Source organism: Calidris pugnax, unplaced genomic scaffold (assembly GCF_001431845.1).
Source record: "Calidris pugnax isolate Ruff unplaced genomic scaffold, ASM143184v1 scaffold25, whole genome shotgun sequence".
In the NCBI taxonomy this organism is placed as follows: Eukaryota; Metazoa; Chordata; class Aves; order Charadriiformes; family Scolopacidae; genus Calidris; species Calidris pugnax.
The window spans coordinates 3,311,250-3,328,443 of record NW_015090805.1 but is presented as its reverse complement, the minus strand read 5'-3'; the positions used below and the strand labels follow the sequence as shown (position 1 = coordinate 3,328,443).

The following is a 17,194-nucleotide window of genomic DNA, read 5'->3' as shown; positions in this document are numbered from 1 at the left end:
GGATCCAGAGATGCAGCACTTACTTATTGACAGTGAAAACTGCAGTGTGTCACTGAACTCCAGCCCTGCGGCCACTGAGGAAGGTAGACACGGGACATCAGCTATCAGCTTCCTTGGGGCCTTGCGAATACCTGTGAGTACATGTGCTACTCTTGCCAGTTCCCCTAAGAGTAGGTTTGCCTCAGAATCCATATTACTGTGAAGTTCTAGATGGAGTGCTAGATGACATTAACTTTGCATCACAAGCTTTCAATGGCATGTCTGGTGTATATAGGCTAAAGGAAATCCTGGTACACAGGATAAGGTGTGCCACTCTCACAGCAGGAGTGAAGAATCAATACAAGAGTTCTCTTTTCCCCAGTAAGCAGATGGCATAAACTCATTGGTAGCATCTTAGAAACTACAAGCATCTAGGCTTCAGTGCTCATGTAAATGGCTTGCCTTTTTTTTTTTTTTTCCTCCTCATTGTGAGTAATACTAGAGCAGTGTATAATGTAATAGTTTACTGGTCTTACTTAATGACACATGGATATTAAGAATGGAATAGCAAGCTGAGTCAGTGAGCACTTCTCTGTGTCAGAACTTCCTTCCGTGGCTTCCCTTTTACACACTTGGAAATTGTTTTTAAAAGCTTTAATTTTAAAATGTTTTGTGTGGTTTATATGCAGAAGTTTGAAATGGCCCAAATATTTGGACTGCTTGTAAAAGCAAAGAAAGGAAGTTTCTTTTAGGTCAGGGACAGTCGGCCTTGATTGTCCTTTCAACTTGAGGTCTAGCAGCTTTAATGGGATGCACAAGTAGCATTATCTACAAATTGATTTGGGCCAGGTATAAAGGTAAGGAAGGAAATTCCCAGCACTATATTCCTGCATCCTCTCATTCTGTTCAGGTAAGCTTCTCAGCGAGCAGGTGAAAGTGAGGATAGCTACTGGTAAACTCCAGGCTTTTATAATTTGTGGATTGCAATGCTCAAATGAAACAGACGTGAAAAGATAAGTGATTGCTTAGCATAAAGCACTCGGTATCCATAATTTGATTGGAAAGATGGCCTGTATTTCAATCGGTGAAAAAGATGATGTTACAGAGTCTGAAAAAATGGGCTTACTATTTGTACAGGAGGAAGATAGTAGCATGCTTTTGTATGGAAATGCGTTGTAGTACTCAGTACTCATTGTTCCTTTCTTTTTCATGTGATGTTGATGGGGGAAATTGCAGGATCCAGAGATGCAGCACTTACTTATTGACAGTGAAAACTGCAGTGTGTCACTGAACTCCAGCCCTGCGGCCACTGAGGAAGGTAGACACGGGACATCAGCTATCAGCTTCCTTGGGGCCTTGCGAATACCTGTGAGTACATGTGCTACTCTTGCCAGTTCCCCTAAGAGTAGGTTTGCCTCAGAATCCATATTACTGTGAAGTTCTAGATGGAGTGCTAGATGACATTAACTTTGCATCACAAGCTTTCAATGGCATGTCTGGTGTATATAGGCTAAAGGAAATCCTGGTACACAGGATAAGGTGTGCCACTCTCACAGCAGGAGTGAAGAATCAATACAAGAGTTCTCTTTTCCCCAGTAAGCAGATGGCATAAACTCATTGGTAGCATCTTAGAAACTACAAGCATCTAGGCTTCAGTGCTCATGTAAATGGCTTGCCTTTTTTTTTTTTTTTCCTCCTCATTGTGAGTAATACTAGAGCAGTGTATAATGTAATAGTTTACTGGTCTTACTTAATGACACATGGATATTAAGAATGGAATAGCAAGCTGAGTCAGTGAGCACTTCTCTGTGTCAGAACTTCCTTCCGTGGCTTCCCTTTTACACACTTGGAAATTGTTTTTAAAAGCTTTAATTTTAAAATGTTTTGTGTGGTTTATATGCAGAAGTTTGAAATGGCCCAAATATTTGGACTGCTTGTAAAAGCAAAGAAAGGAAGTTTCTTTTAGGTCAGGGACAGTCGGCCTTGATTGTCCTTTCAACTTGAGGTCTAGCAGCTTTAATGGGATGCACAAGTAGCATTATCTACAAATTGATTTGGGCCAGGTATAAAGGTAAGGAAGGAAATTCCCAGCACTATATTCCTGCATCCTCTCATTCTGTTCAGTCTGATCCTCAGTCTCAACTGTTTTTCCTGTGGCAAAGTGGAAATAATGGGTAGAAAAATTTCTGCTGCTGACACTTGTGATCTTTGTAACTGCAATATTTTTCCTGCCTGTTGTTGGGAAGGGTCACAGCTGTATATGAAGTAGAGCCAGCTGTGTATGTGTGTTGTCTGTGCAGATAACTGCAGTACTCCATACCAGGGAGTTAAGAAATCCTGTCTCTAACAAAAAGGTATCAGATGGTGAGGGGAATGAAGGTAGGTTAATATGGCAGTTTAGTTGCAGCTCTCTGCAGTAAGCATACTTTTCATATACTCAGCAGGAAAGAGGATGGAGCAAATTAGTGTTTTAAATAGATGTATGCCCTGTCTGTAATGAACTTTTACCATGTATCAATTTGAACTGTGTCATACTGGTTAACTGGCTGTTTGTAAAGAGTTAAACAGTAAGGGAGAGATTGTAAACCCAACCAAAGGATTGATCTTAAGAACACAGAAATGTGCCCATTTCTCTGGAATACCTCCAAACCTGCTATAATGCCATATAAAAAACCTCTTTATATGAGGAAAATAAGTGATGCAGGTGTCTGAAACAGTATCAGATTGTTCCTGTTCATTTTAATGTTCTCTCTTCGGTCAATTTAGTACAATCACAAGAAGAGAAAACATGAGTAAAATACCAGTCTTCTCTGGTTGTCAGCTTTGTGCTGTCAGCAAAAGAATGCTTTGTGGGAATTCTTAAGAGAAAAAGAAAAGCCTAAGTGCTTCTTAGAAACCATTTTCATAATGGTCTTTGAAAGCAAATAGCAGCCTCTGTGAAGATACTAACTTCCGATTTCCTTTATTCTCTTAGGGAGTCATAGAGTTCTCCCTTTGTCTTCTGTTTGCGAAACTGGTGAGCTATACTTTCCTCTTCTGGCTTCCCCTCTATATCACAAATGTAGGTAAGTATCACAATAAGGGGATAGAGAATTTATGAGTACAAACTGTCTGGAAATAAGAGCTTGAAAGTAAATAAAAGAATAAACATTACTGCTTCTGAAATAGGGTACCTTTGCCATAGAAGCAGGAGAGTTTGAAGTCACTAACTGACATCTTTCTCAGTTTTATGGATTCTGTATTATGTGAGGGCATTTTCAAAGCAAACAAGGAAAAAGAATCTGGCTTATCTTCAACAATTCCAAGCATCAGTGCTGTGGCTTTGGCTCTTGCAAACCAGTCAAAAAAGTTTACTTTCTAATGGTGTTTTTAAATGATACTAGTGCCCTGTTAAAACATATGCCAAAAATCTAAACAGGCTTCTTTATCTGTTCAGTTCTGCTGGGGTTTTTTTGTGCTGTATAGTGTGAGGAAGGAGTTCTTAGCCAGATAAATTCATGTTCTTGTGAGTCATGATGTGACCTTTAAACCCCCGGTTAACAAAAATGTCCTGGACAAGTATGGTGGTAACAACCAGCAGGGAGAGATACATTGAACACCCTGTAAAACACCTAACGCTGCAAAACCTATAGCTAGATGCCGTTGTGTGTGGACTCTACATAACCAGTGCTCTTGCAGAACTGGGTACCTTGAAAGCAGTGGGCTTTTAATAGAAAGGCTAATGATATTTATCACAGTACTGCCATCTGTGCTGTGGCAGATGTTGGTGAGGTTATGGTAGTGCCACTGCCACCGCTGTTTTGGCACGTACTGCTCTTTCAAACGTATTTCAGAGGCTTAAAAAAAAATACCAAAGGATTTAGAAATTCAGCTGCTTTTGAAACTTCACACTGAACACAGTGGGACTTGGATGCCAAACTTCCTGATGTACTTTTGGAAGTATTACCCCATAGCATACCAGTGACTACATTAGATGAAATATAAGTATGTGTGAACAGTGGTCTGCACTGCCCACAGGGGAGTTGAGGATATCACTGTCTCTTCATAGTCCCCATAAAGTGCATGTTGCATGTTGTGCCAAGCAGGGTGGCCAGACGTAATTTGATGATGAGTATTATTGGTCATGTGATGGAGGTCTCAAGGATGAGGCTCTGTAAGTGATCCAAAGTTAGGCTAATCATGCTTTTAGAGCACAGAGGCTCACTTAGGAGCATTGGTTAACTGCTTATGATTCTGTGGCTATTCATAAATGGCAATATTGTTGTTCTGAACTTTAACAATCAACAGCTCTACTGTTTAGACTGTATCTGTAGTTAAAGTGGTAAAGTGTCCTGCCATGGGTGTAATTGCATTCAAAAGACTGTATCCTTGAATAGCCAGTTCTAATACATTCTTATTTGTCAAATACAAGAACACTTTATGGTAGCTTATTCCTTTGGACAAACAATGCTTCTGTAAGATACCTTTACCATAGCATGACAAGACTGTGTTAGGCATACTACATTTTATAGTCTGGAAATGAGATGAGTGCTTTACTTCTGTCACTAGAACATCTTGATGCCAAAAGAGCTGGGGACCTTTCTACACTGTTTGACGTGGGTGGAATCTTTGGTAAGTTCTGATGTTAATATTTCATCCTTAACCAGGATCTAGATTAGTTCATTTCCCCTGGTTGCAGTGCGACACAGACAGAGCACTCAAGAGCCAAGTTTCTTGTTGCATGTGAGGAGCTGAGACCAGTGAGTAGCTGGGCACAGCTGGATTCTAGGGTACCAGCAGTGGGGCCACGTGATACCTGGCAAAAAGGCTTCATGCATTCAAAAGCAGCAGAACAATGATTTCTAAATATTTCTTCCATCTCTGTTCCGCCCCCACCCCTGTCATCTTGGATGTTCAGTCAGAAGAAACAATGAGGAAGAGCAACTGTCTGCTCCTGTTATCTTCCAAGTCAAAAACCAATCGGCTTAATAAAGATATTGCTAAATGCAAATTATGTTGTCAGTCACATGCTTTGTGTTGCTGTGTGTAACTGTACGTTAAAAGTTATATTGTGTTGTTTTAATCTGGGTTGGGTTTCCTTAAGTATAACTGATGTCTTCTGTATAAAGCATGGACAGTGCTTTCTTCACGTACCTCCTTCTTCTTTCAGGTGGAATTTTGGCAGGCCTGATTTCAGACAGGCTGGAGAAGAGGGCATCAACCTGTGGCATGATGTTGTTGCTTGCAGCACCCACAGTAAGAGTTTGCCCCTCTCTCACAGCTGTGGCTGAGACTTTGACAGCATTCCTCGGGAAGTCTTGCAGACAGCATCTTCTAACTTGGATATAAAGAATTCAGACCAAGTTAAAAGCTGGCACAAAAAGTTGGGCATGAGAGGAAGTACAGACACCAGGGCTGTCTTTACTAAACAAGCAAACAGATCTAATGTATTGCTTGTTGTAGCATTATATAGAAAGTTTAACACTCTCTTGTAAAATTTGATGTTCAGTTCTTAGCCAGAACCTCAGCTGCTCAAAGGCTAAAAATTCTGTGATATAACTGTTGGAAAACTGGCAGTTAGACAGGAGAGATGCATTTTTCTTTGATGCTTTTGTGAACTGTGCTTTCTGTTAAGTGATTCTTTTGTGAACTGTGCTGTGTTAAAGCTGACAATTTGAGGGTTTAAAATTGAGTGGTCTCATAACACAGCCCTTTTTTCTAAAAGGACATATTGGGCAATATCCCTTATTTCCATCTTCTGTCCAATCAAAGAACCATCCTGCTGTGGTCTAAAACATTTTAGTAAAACCTGGAACTAGCTTTCACATAATACCCACTAAGATATTTTGTAGGTAACATGGGGAAAATAGAGAACCTAGGATTAGTCCATATGTTATGTTGGTATTGAGTTTGATTTTTTGTCTTTACAGTTGTACATGTTCTCTGCAGTCAGTAAAATGGGCCTTGAGGCTACTGTAGGTGAGTATTTTTAAATTATTTTCTGCTTGGCTTTCTGTTAACTTTTCAGTTATGATCTTTGGTGCTCTTTGCTTTTTTCTTTTTTCTTTTTTCTTTTTTTTTTTTGTTTTATCTTTTCCCTGAGAGGAGGAAGTCTGGAATCAAATTCCCTAGACTTTCCCTTGCAGGCTTTTTTACATAGAGGAGGAAGTCTGGAATCAAATTCCCTACACTTTGCCTTGCAGGCTTTTTACGTGGTAAGGAAAGGGGCTAGGAAATAAGTAAGGGGTGGCATGAGAACAGTGATTTACTTAACATCGTTAGTTGTCTTTCTGGAACTTGTTGTATCAGCACAGGCTTTACTATATTCCAAACACCCAATGTCAGAGGTGTTTAAAAGTTACTTGTAGTACTTTTGACGGCTACATTAACTTTACTTATATAGACTGGATTCATTTTCTAGTGAATTTCTAGCTGTTACCTCAAAGCAGAAGTTGAAGCACAAGATAGTGTCTCGCCTACTTAAAGGCCATGTTAAGTTTTAGGGCCCTCTGGTTCTTGGTGCTGTACGAGCAGAGAAGATGCTTATGAGTGGCTCCCTGTGAGTGTCCTCTGCTCTTGTAGACGCGATGTCAGAGGTGTTTAAAAGTTACTTGTAGTACTTTTGATGGCTACATTAACTTTACTTATATAGACTGGATTCATTTTCTAGTGAATTTCTAGCTGTTACCTCAAAGCAGAAGTTGAAGCACAAGATAGTGTCTCACCTACCTAAAGGCCTTGCTAAGTTTTAGGGCCCTCTGGTTGTTGGTGCTGTACAAGCAGAGAGGATGCTTATGAGTGGCTCCCTGTGAGTCTCCTCTGCTCTTGTAGACAGTTTGGTCAAACTTTCCCCTTCCTCTGGCCTACCAGCATCAGTAAAGGCCCTGGGAAGTGCCTTTTGACTCAGCTCTGTCTCCTGTTATATTTGAGAATTCACACCATGGAGTAAGCATTCCAGGGAGATAGAAATGTATGTTGCTTTTCCTCCTTTCCCAATTCTGTAATGGGGTGAGGGGATTCAAGGAAGGATTAAAGCATTTGAGAACCATGGCCTATGATGTCTCCTGTTATTACAGTTAACAGTCTTTCAGGTATCTCATATTTCCTGTTTTTGTCCAACTTGCAACAGTGATGCTGCTGATCAGTGGTGCCCTGGTGAATGGCCCTTACGCGCTGATCACCACTGCTGTCTCTGCCGACTTGGTGAGTTTGGCTTCTCCTCTGCTTCCAGTGTAGCAGCTTTAGCCTCCAGAGAGAGCCCTTTGACTTCTGCAGGGTTGTCAGTGAACAGGCTGCGTTGTCCCAAAGCAAAGGGATGAGGAGCTGGATAGGCACTGCTGAACTCGGCCATTGAGATTGTTTTAGAGATCGTGCGTTAGTACAAATGAGTGTCATGCTTGTGAGAGGCTTCTAGATTATTCTTGCCTACTCAAAAGACAATACAAATTTTGTAGGTGACAGCCCAAAATGAATGTGAAGGTTGCATGCAAGGCCAAGTCTCTGTACAGGTGCCTTCTCCCCTTTTGCACTTTGCATCTTTAAATCGGGGCTGAGGCGGTGGGGCTGTGTCTATTTGGGAGATGAGCTGGAGACTGAATTCCTGTCAGCGTGGAAAGCTCTACCTGACACATACCCTTAATTTTGTCCATGCTACCCTCTGCCCTTTCTTGTACTGTTGCTCTGGTTGCCAGCACTTACAGCTGGATCAGGTCAGTCAGACGTAAATGCTGTGTGAAAACATTGACCTTGGTGCCTTTCATTAGCTAGGCTTTGAAAGGTTGCTTTCAAAGGTGCTGGTTCCTTAAGGCAAAAGTCCTTAAGGTCCAGAGGCAAAAGTCCTCTAACAAAAAGCTCTCTAAATGTAGGAAAAAGAGAGGGATAGAAATCTCCAGACTTCCTCTGGAGCCCTGTCCTTGGCCTGGAGATCTTGGCAAGACAAAGGCAACCGCTATGCATTGCCTGTTTTAACCTTAGCTTTCTTGAAGGGGCTTCTAGCTAGAAAGTGGGGCCTGACATTGCAAGATCCCTACCTAGCGCTTGGGAAGAGAGTTGAAACTGCTAGCCAGTTCCTCAGATGTCAGCAGTCAAACATCTGACATGAGCAAATATAAATCAGACTGTATTCTCCTCAGTGTACTGGAGATAAAGGATTGTCTCCTCTTATTAGCAGTTCTCTGAACTATCCACTTTTTCTGGCTTTCTAAGTCACTCCCTTTATCAGTTGTTCTGTTCTGAAGACCTGGCTTCTAAAATTGGGGCTGAACGGCTTCTCTTGGCTCAAGAATTCTCTGAATTGGCATTTCAGTGTATATGCATAATTCTGGTACTTTAGTATTCCTGTTACAACAGTGATCTTCATTGTTCTTCCACAGAGCTTTGCTGTATTAGCAGGGGACAAGATGGCTGTGGAAACAGCAGGTTTCACTTGCAGCTCCAGTGCTGTCCTTGTTGCTTGCATCCACAGAGCAGAAGGCTTCTTAGTTCCTGTGGTTTAAATAACATGACTTAATAAAGGAGAATGCTGTAGGCAACAGGTTGATGGAGTAGAAGGCTTTCTTAAGTCGTGGTAAAAGGGTTTGAGCTAGGACATTTAAGGCAACTTCACTATATACATCTAATGTGGATGGGTGTGAACTAGATGCCACTGTAGGGACTTTTTCTCAGTTTGGTTTAGATGGTTCTAAGCAGCCTTTGTCACTTCAGGGTACCCATAAAAGCCTGAAAGGAAATGCAAGAGCCTTGTCCACAGTGACGGCGATCATCGATGGAACAGGATCTGTAGGTAAGCCAGAGCTGTAAGGTAACCTGCCTTAGTTGTGGTTGATTAAAACAAAGGATCTTTGAGAAACTAGGCTCTCTCCAGTTCACACTTTGCTAGGACTCAGTACAGCTTTGGGAATGGGGAGTAGAACAAACAGCCTTAAACCTCTCTAGTGGTCCCACACCTGAGGGAGGGAGGGAGGAAGGAAGGAAGGAAGAGGGTGGTAGACTGGGACTGGACACATACAGCAAAAATAGATGCCATTGGGCTTTTTCTGAGATCAGTGATATTTTATTCATGCCCTCCGCACTAGTATGCGGAAGGGAAAATTAAGTAGGATTAAGCTTAATACTGGGTGGGCATTTTGTTGAGCCAAAGGCAGATGTTTCTCAAACTTGTACTCTTCCAGCTTCTCCTGTGTTAAGTTTCCCGTTGGCTTGTGGCTGTACCAGTAATGTTTTGCACTTTCTGGGACCTTTTCATAAATAAACTTGGTGGAGAAATTGATGTTCTAACTCAGAATGACTATCAGCATAGTAAGTTTTACATTGCATCATTCTGACAATATCAATATTGTATTTTAGGTGCAGCTTTGGGGCCTCTCTTAGCTGGTCTTATTTCCCCATCTGGTTGGAACAACGTGTTTTACATGCTCATAGTGGCAGATGCATGTGCCTTGCTAGTAAGTTTCCATGTCTTTCCTTTGTGCTAAAGTATCTTAAAATGCAAATTTTCCTTTTGCAGTTTCAATACTCCATCATTACAAGAAACTTCCAATTGTGTAGGAAATTCTCAATTAAAGAGCAGATTTGCTCATTTTGAAATTCTCATCTAATTTTAATCAAAAGTGCAGATAAGTTCTGATGCGTTTCAATTCCTGAGCAAATGCACATCTGTTAATTGCTGGCTGAGCAGATTACAGCAGGCATTATTGTAAGTAAACCTTCAGATGTAGACCTAGAAGATGCCTCAGATTCTGCTCACGGAAGAATTACTTCTGTTTTCTTTAAAGCCAGTTTAGCAAAGCGGTAACAAATGGTTGTTTTTTTTACGCTGCTGTATTACAAAATCACCGTGATAACGAAGCTGTTGAAAGTTAATACATCACATTCTCCAGATGGGCCCTAAAACTGCTGTACTAGGTTAGATGAAGAATTGGCATCCTAACTTTTGACAGTAACCAGGAGCAGATGTTTAGGGGAAAGGAGTGCAACACACACGCGGTGGCTTGGTACAAAGCACATCCATTTTCCTTTTTTCTCCTGTTTGAGATCATGCCTAGGAAGATCTGAAAAGGGTTTTGGGGTGGTTTTTTCCACTTCTGAATTGCCCTGCTTTGCTTTTAAAGACCAAAGAAGACATGAGATGAGGCAAGGCAAGTCTTGCTGTACCTTTGAAGTCAGTCTTGCTGCACCCACCTGTAGGTTATGTTTTTGCGTTTGCCACAGATTTCCCTTGCAGGCATCTGTACCAGCCTTGTTCTCCAGCAGAGCAGAATGCTGCTATGACTACTTCAGAGGTGTCCTGAATGTCACCTGTTTATCCTCTCCTTTTGAAGTCCTGGGTAGGAGTGCTCATGTAAAGGGCAGGGTGACTGTGAAAGGCTTCAGAAAGGCTCCTTTCTCTGTACTGGCGGTGCTCAGACAAAACCCTGTGCCTGCACAGTGTTGCTCTGAGCTCTGTGCTCCTGCAGAGGAGCTAATGCTGAGTGTGTCAGGGTACTTCTTCCTGACAGAAGAAAAGCAGAAAGTCTTGCTTTGAGTTACAATTGAGACTTCTTTTTATAAATTGAACTTAAACCCAAAATATTAAAGTAAATTTTTCTACATTTAAGATCTGAAATCCCTGGAAATTAAGTAAATAAACTAAGTAAGGTAATAGTTGAAGCTTGTTCCCACTGGCAGTCAGCAGCTCTATGAATCCTTATTTGTGCTGTTTTAAGTATGATGTATTTCCTACTGCAGGGTATGGTTTGGGAGATTGTTGTAGTTTTCCCAAATAGACTTAAATCTCCTGTTTTTTTTTTCATTTATAGTTATTTATTAAAACCAAATGAAAAAATCCCATGTTTCTTTGCAGCATCAGTTAAACTGCCTTCCTAAAGTTCTGCTTTTGAGAGGGTTGACTCTGTGCTGTTGTGTTAAATTCTGGGTTTTGCAACTCTTGTTCTGCTTTTCCTGTTCTTTGCAGTACAGCTATATGCCTGTGTTTAACTGTTATTTCTTCAAAGATATCTGGAGAGGCTTTAGCCTCCTGTGTGGTGTTCAATTCTGTCATGCTTGGCCACTTACATACCTTTTGAAATGTTAGGCTTATCTGCTACAAACACCAATACTTATAATAGTGAAGAAACTTCAATTTATAAGAGTGAGAGTCTGAGGATAAGGAAACCTGTAACAGTGAGGAACCCTGGAGGTTCTAATTCTGTCTTTAATGTATGTGGGAATCACCTAATTTTATTTGTAAAGTCACTTTCTTGGGTACTATCCTAGTACACCTTTTATAGTGCATTTGAAATTCCTGATCCTGCACACATAAGTAAACGTGACTGACTTCATTCATCTTGACTAATTGTGCAATTAAAGCTTCTCACACACTCACAGCTTATTTTCGGAGTAGCACCTAAAACACTTTTGTGCTCCAAAACTTCTATCTGCCATGTCTTCTTGAAGTCTTGGGTTCCCTCTGCTGGTTTCTTTACACATCTACTGGTAAACTACCTTCAGAAAGCCATTCTGGTTTTTACAAATAGATCTCTCATTTGCAAAAGGAATTTATTTTCTTCTTACCTAGTCATTGTAAAAACTCCCCTTCCAAACACTGACTGAGAATCTGTAAATCTTTTCTTTTTTTTTTACTTTTTATTTTTTAACCGAATTCAGCACTATGGGGTGATATTTCAAATGAGGTGCTTTTTAAAGACCAGTTTACATCTTATCCTGAAAATGAGTTTATTTGTGTATCTGTATAGATATTAACACAGATTCTGTGACTGTTTTTACAGTTCTTACTCCGACTTATTCAGAAGGAACTTCGGTGTAGCGCACATCGTACCCTGTAAGTGTTACACATGGCTAGTGCTCTTAAATAACAGTTTAAAAACGTGGTGCCAGGCTTTTGCCCTGTTATACCTCGATGTAGACTGAACGTGTTAATATTTCTGGATGTCCATTTCTGTCTCTTTTAATTTGGCTTCAAAAGAGTAATCTTGTTTTGCTTTTCACATCATGAATACTATTTTTTTTTTTTTTTAGAATATCTTATTTTGAAAAGCATCTGCAAACAGGTTTCTCTGTCATGATCTCTTAGTTATTGTTTTTCCCAAGCATGTAATCTTTGTGGTTTTCCATTATAGAGCATCCACATGGGGATAAGAAGCTTGGTTTGTATTTGTTTAATAACTTCAAATACAACTTTTTCCAAAAGGCTCCCTTAAAGGAAAGGGTGACTCTGACTTCACAGTGGTTTGAATTGAGAAAAAATAATCCCCTGAATTAATGGAGTTACAGTTGCATAATCAAAACCTAAATTGGGCTCCTTGGCTGTAATTTTGGAGAAGTAAAATGGACAGAGAATAGAAAGATGGATAGCAAGGGATGGATCCTGCATTTTTGTGTTAGTGACTGTTGTGCCTCACACCTCAACTTCTCCTGCCTGATTGCTGTTCTTTCCCAGGTTTAAAGAACACTGAGCTAAGAGGCCGGATTTGGAATAAGGACTGCATAGCTGATCAGAGCTCTTCCCTGAAAAAAAAAACGTCATGGAATACATTATTCTATATTTAAGAGAATCTGTTTGGTGAAGAACTTTGCACATTTACTGGAAGCAATGTGAGAAACGCAACTGGTAAATCCCTGAAGCTCTTATTTTTGCACATGAATAAGTACCTCAGGATGGCAACTATTCATCAGATGAAGAGACAGGAACTGTGGGAAGGTTTTAGCAGCGCGCCTCAACTGAGCCAAAGAGAAATACCAAGTGCCTTTTTATTTCTTTTGATAGGATGTTTTTAATTAAAATGCCGAACTGTGTGTTTTCCAAAACCAAGTCAAAACTAGAGCAGAAGGAAGTTGAAATAATAAGAGACAGTCTAGCAGTGAAATGTCCCAGTGTCAGTGAGCACAGTACGTATCCCTTATGTCATCTTGCGCACATGGAGGGCATCGCTTTATAGAGGACAAAACCAGCTGTTTATTCAGATGCACTGCTATTAGTATTTGGAAGCTGCTCAAACAATAATAACCTCACCATATTATTAGTTTTTAACTACCGCACTACTTCTAATCCCAAGGACAACATCCAGCCTTTTGGTAGGTAATGAAATGGAATTTACTGTTGCGGTGTACTACAGTTAGCGGTTTTCACAGACTCTCTGGATGAATATTAGTCCTCAGTGAGGATGGTGCAAAGAAAAGTGTCCTAGGCAACAAAAAGTAGATTGAGTCAGAATTTCCAGTGGGGCGGCTCAAGTGATTTTTAGGGCATTAAAACTGGTCGGGCAAACGTCACGTTAGTGTTGTGCTGCTCCTCTAGGCTGGGTGGAAAGGAGAGGTTGTTCCTTTGGGGTTGGTAGAGAGCTGTGAGCTGTCGTACTTGAGCACTACAGGATTGAACTGATGAGCTGCTTTAGCACCCACTGCCACAGTCGTCTCTGTTGGATGCACCCTGGTTTCAGTGCTGGCGTGTGCATGTGGAAGTCATGGTCAGATCAGGGCCTTAATAACCAGAAGTCTTTCAAGTGGCTAATTCAACTGGCAGTGAATTTCAGATTCCGAGCCAAAATATGTTTATATCGGAGAAGAAAAATGATCTAGGTGGTAGGTTGTAAGAGAACATTTCAGTAACTATTGTTACCTAGCAAATAGACAGTTTAATGTCTTCAAAACATATCGTTTCTTTGTACAGCTGTCTCCTTTGCAAAACAGATGTTTCTGTGATACCTTTTTTTTCAAAGATGTACAAAGTAAAAAGGAAAATTTTTTGTATGAGGTGTTTATACTTAGATCATAAAGGCTAGATAATTTAAACTGTGTATTATTCTTAAATGTATTTATTAAAGCTCTAGGCATATGTCTTGTTCTGAACTGTTCTCCCAAGTTTTGTGAAACAATGCAGTAGTCTTTACACTTGATTAACAAAACAGCACTCTTTAAAATAGTCCTGCAAAACATGGAGAAATGTTCTCCATCCGCTGCTGGTGTTGTCCATGTGTTGGCACAACACTTCATTTCTGGGACTGTTTTGTAATTCTTCAGTCTTTGATCAGTTATTTTACTGATGTGATTCAGCACGTGCTTTATGCTTGACTTGAACAGCAGAAGAATGTGTTCATTTTTAACTGTTTTGCTGAACAGAAAAACAGGGAAGACCTCAGTCCCACAAAGACATAAGGAGAGTACCAAAGTCCTTGCAAGTGAATGCTCCATGTAGACCCTGGCCCTGCAGTTACCCAGATGAATGGTCACCTTCACGTATTTTGAGTAAACCTGTTGAGATCAGTGAGGATACTCAACATGTGCGTTTGTAAATCCGTGCTGTGTTCAGACTTTGGGCTGTAGTTAAATGTGACAGAATTCTGCAGCAGTGTTACTTGAAAGGACTTCCATCCTGGTGGCAGAACATGCCCCTCGCGCGGCCAGGCTGGCACTGGGGGACGGCTCACCAGACCCAGGGAACTGTCTAGCCTCTGGGGGGAAAAATAACATTACAACATTACAACAAAACAGCCCTACTGGTACAACTTCAATGGCTGTGTGAGGAGGGAGGGATGGAGGACTTCTTTAGCTGAAGATGTCAGTCCCTTCCCTGCAAAAAGGTATGTAGAGCTACATACTGGTTTATGGAAAAAAAATTAAACTCTGCTGCACGCACATTTTGAGAGGCCGTTCCCTGTGGGCTGAAGTCTTAGGTTAAAATGCTTTCAGCTGTATTTTACAGTTACAGGTTGTAAAGATGTTTAACTGTGTTCTGGATTTGACATGTTTTTCTTGTTGGGACTGCTGCTGTTATTTATTTATTTATTTGAATAGCTTTTGCACTGCAGGGACTCGAGTGTGGGATGAGGACAATGTTGGAAGTGCTGGGCCGAGTCCTTCCTTCCATCAGTTGCAGGAGGGAGGTAGGACTCGTAGTGTGTCGATGTCTCCTTCCTTGCTAATGTGCAGCATTTCTGTTCCTCCCAACTACGAATTTGTCAGACAAAAAGATAGAGGTTTGCTTTTCTTTCTGAACAACCCTCAAGATCTCCCAAGTTGCGAATAAACTGTGTGTTTTGTTAGTATTGGGTGTCAATATCTATTAATCTGGAAATTAGCAAGACTTGATAAAATTTTGTATGTAGAAATGTGAGTGGCCAGTAGGTAGAGCCAAATTTAAATATGACTGCAGGGTTGGTTTGTTGTTTTTAATGCTGGTTATTGTGAATTTTATTCGTTTACCATCCTGTGTTGAATAAAAATAGATTCTTCTTTAAAACGAGAAATGTTGATTACTTTATCTTTTTCATCTCTGTGAAGAAATGCTCCTTTTATTGGTTGGGAGGATAGACATCCCTGCTGGGAGAGTGCTCCTATCTCTTGTGGGGGCAATGAAAATGGTTCATTAGGAGAACAAATTAGAACCTTTATTTTTAAAACAGTGCCCTTCTCAACTTGAACATGTTTTTTTTTTTTCATTTTGGGGGATTGTGGGTTGTACAACATCAGTATTTCTAATCAGCTGCACCAAATGGGTGATTACACTCCTTATTTCAGTGTAGTAGAAAGGAGGACACTCACCTGAGTCAGGGACTGAGTCCAGCTCCAGCAACATAGTTTTAAGGTGACTTTTTTATCTACTCTGCTTGCCCTTCAATTTATATGGAATTAAAATTGGAAAGCTTCACCTTTTCTCTCTACCTGTCATCATCTTTGACATTTATATTTTTGATTCTGTTACCATGTTTGATGGGATTTGTGTGCCTCTAGCAGAGAGGCAATGTCCTTAATGACAGATATGCTGGGGAAAAACTGCTTGGAAAGGTAAACAATTTCTGGTTAGAAAAAGGTGTCTGAGGGTCTTGGGCAGAATTTCTCATCAAAATGTGCTCGAAGTGCCTCCCGGGAATAGGCAAGTAGTAGCTGGAGCATCTTGTAAAGAAGGGAGACTCAGATCCAAGTTTCTGTTTTACCTGATGCGGAGCAGGAACCTCCAGGGGAATATTTGCACGCTCCTGAGCGGCCCGGCTGTTGCTGGGCACGCTGCAGTGGAGGTTTGTCTCTGTTGTGTGTAGGGTTTATAGGGTGGGGAAAAGATGCTTAGGTGGCAAGGAAGGTGGTGGTGTATTCACAAGTCACTTGGAGACTTCTTATGCCTCTAGGTTGAACCACTAACGCGCTCCGTGCACTGATACATCTATTCCTATGTGTTTTGTCAGTTAGGAAATTCCAGAAGCAATTCTGCCATATGCTTCAGGAGGTTATTCCACGTGTTTCTGGCATAATATCCTTAGAATGACAACGGGAATCGTTCATGTGTGCTTGTGCCAATGTCACGCTGCCTCACATTTTGGCTGAATTCATCATGTTTACGTTTGGGAATCTGTTTGGTTGCTGCTGGTAGGTTTCTCCAGTGACTCATGTGTGGGGTTGTTTATATGAGATGTGCTGCTCAAAATTAGGGAGACGTAAGATGGCATAAATGAAATCAGAGGACGTTTAGAGCTGTTTGAGGCAACTGTTCTTCACATGGAATTAATATGAGGAAGATTGTTTACAATCCCATCAAATGCTGAGGCCCAGCATTGGTGACGGTAGTGTTCTCTGGCCTGAATGAAATTTTATTGCCTGCATGCTATATAGGAGGTTAAATTAGATTACTTTGTGATTTGTCCCAACCTCGGAGTTTATCTGATACGACGTTCTGATTGCTGAACTATGTCACTTTCACCTTACAGTAAGTCTGTTTTGATTTTTGTCCTGCTCTCAGCTAAACTAGCAACAGAATGGCATGGACTCTTCCACCAGCCTCAGCTCCCAGCCTGCTGTGCCTGTGGAGGGACCATAGACTGTTCACTGGGAGGTCTGTGTCTGCCTGCTCTGGGGCTTTGGTAACCTTGAACTGCATTTTCTGCCATGCCGAATTAAAAATCAGACCCTCATCCTTAAAGCTGAGGCAGGGGAAGGAGGGGCTGGTATGCTTCAGCCTCATGTCCAGTGACCCTAACGTTGTGTTGTTTGTCACGCTGCCTCAGAGTTTATTAAACTCAATTGCTATAAAACGTTGGTTTTTTCCCTTTTTTGTTTCCCTCCTTTTGGTTAGTTTCCAGTTTGGAACAAGGAGAGAATTAGTTAATGTCACTGGCTGATGCGTGGGGTTTATTTTAATTTTTTCCTCTGTATTTCTCTCTTGATCTAATACACTAGTTATCCTTTGCTGCAGAGAAATTTTCATAGCTCTTTAAATTGTGACCACAAGATCCAAACTTTCTTTAGGTGT

At 40.9% G+C, this 17,194-nt stretch overlaps 1 protein-coding gene across 3 annotated transcripts in view; it reads left to right on the top strand.

The window, feature by feature from the left end:
* SLC37A1 (solute carrier family 37 (glucose-6-phosphate transporter), member 1) overlaps positions 1-15,200 on the top strand; it is a 40,473-nt gene extending 25,273 nt beyond the window's left edge. For all 3 annotated transcript variants that reach the window (XM_014938227.1, XM_014938228.1, XM_014938226.1), the window contains exons 11-20: positions 2-133; positions 2,954-3,044; positions 4,528-4,590; positions 5,129-5,214; positions 5,889-5,937; positions 7,088-7,161; positions 8,662-8,740; positions 9,304-9,401; positions 11,724-11,776; positions 12,395-15,200. In XM_014938227.1, coding sequence (XP_014793713.1) covers positions 2-133; positions 2,954-3,044; positions 4,528-4,590; positions 5,129-5,214; positions 5,889-5,937; positions 7,088-7,161; positions 8,662-8,740; positions 9,304-9,401; positions 11,724-11,776; positions 12,395-12,410 — 741 coding nt within the window. In that variant the 3' untranslated portion in view covers positions 12,411-15,200. The remainder of the gene's footprint in view (position 1; positions 134-2,953; positions 3,045-4,527; positions 4,591-5,128; positions 5,215-5,888; positions 5,938-7,087; positions 7,162-8,661; positions 8,741-9,303; positions 9,402-11,723; positions 11,777-12,394) is intronic.
* Positions 15,201-17,194: the final 1,994 nt, after the last annotated feature.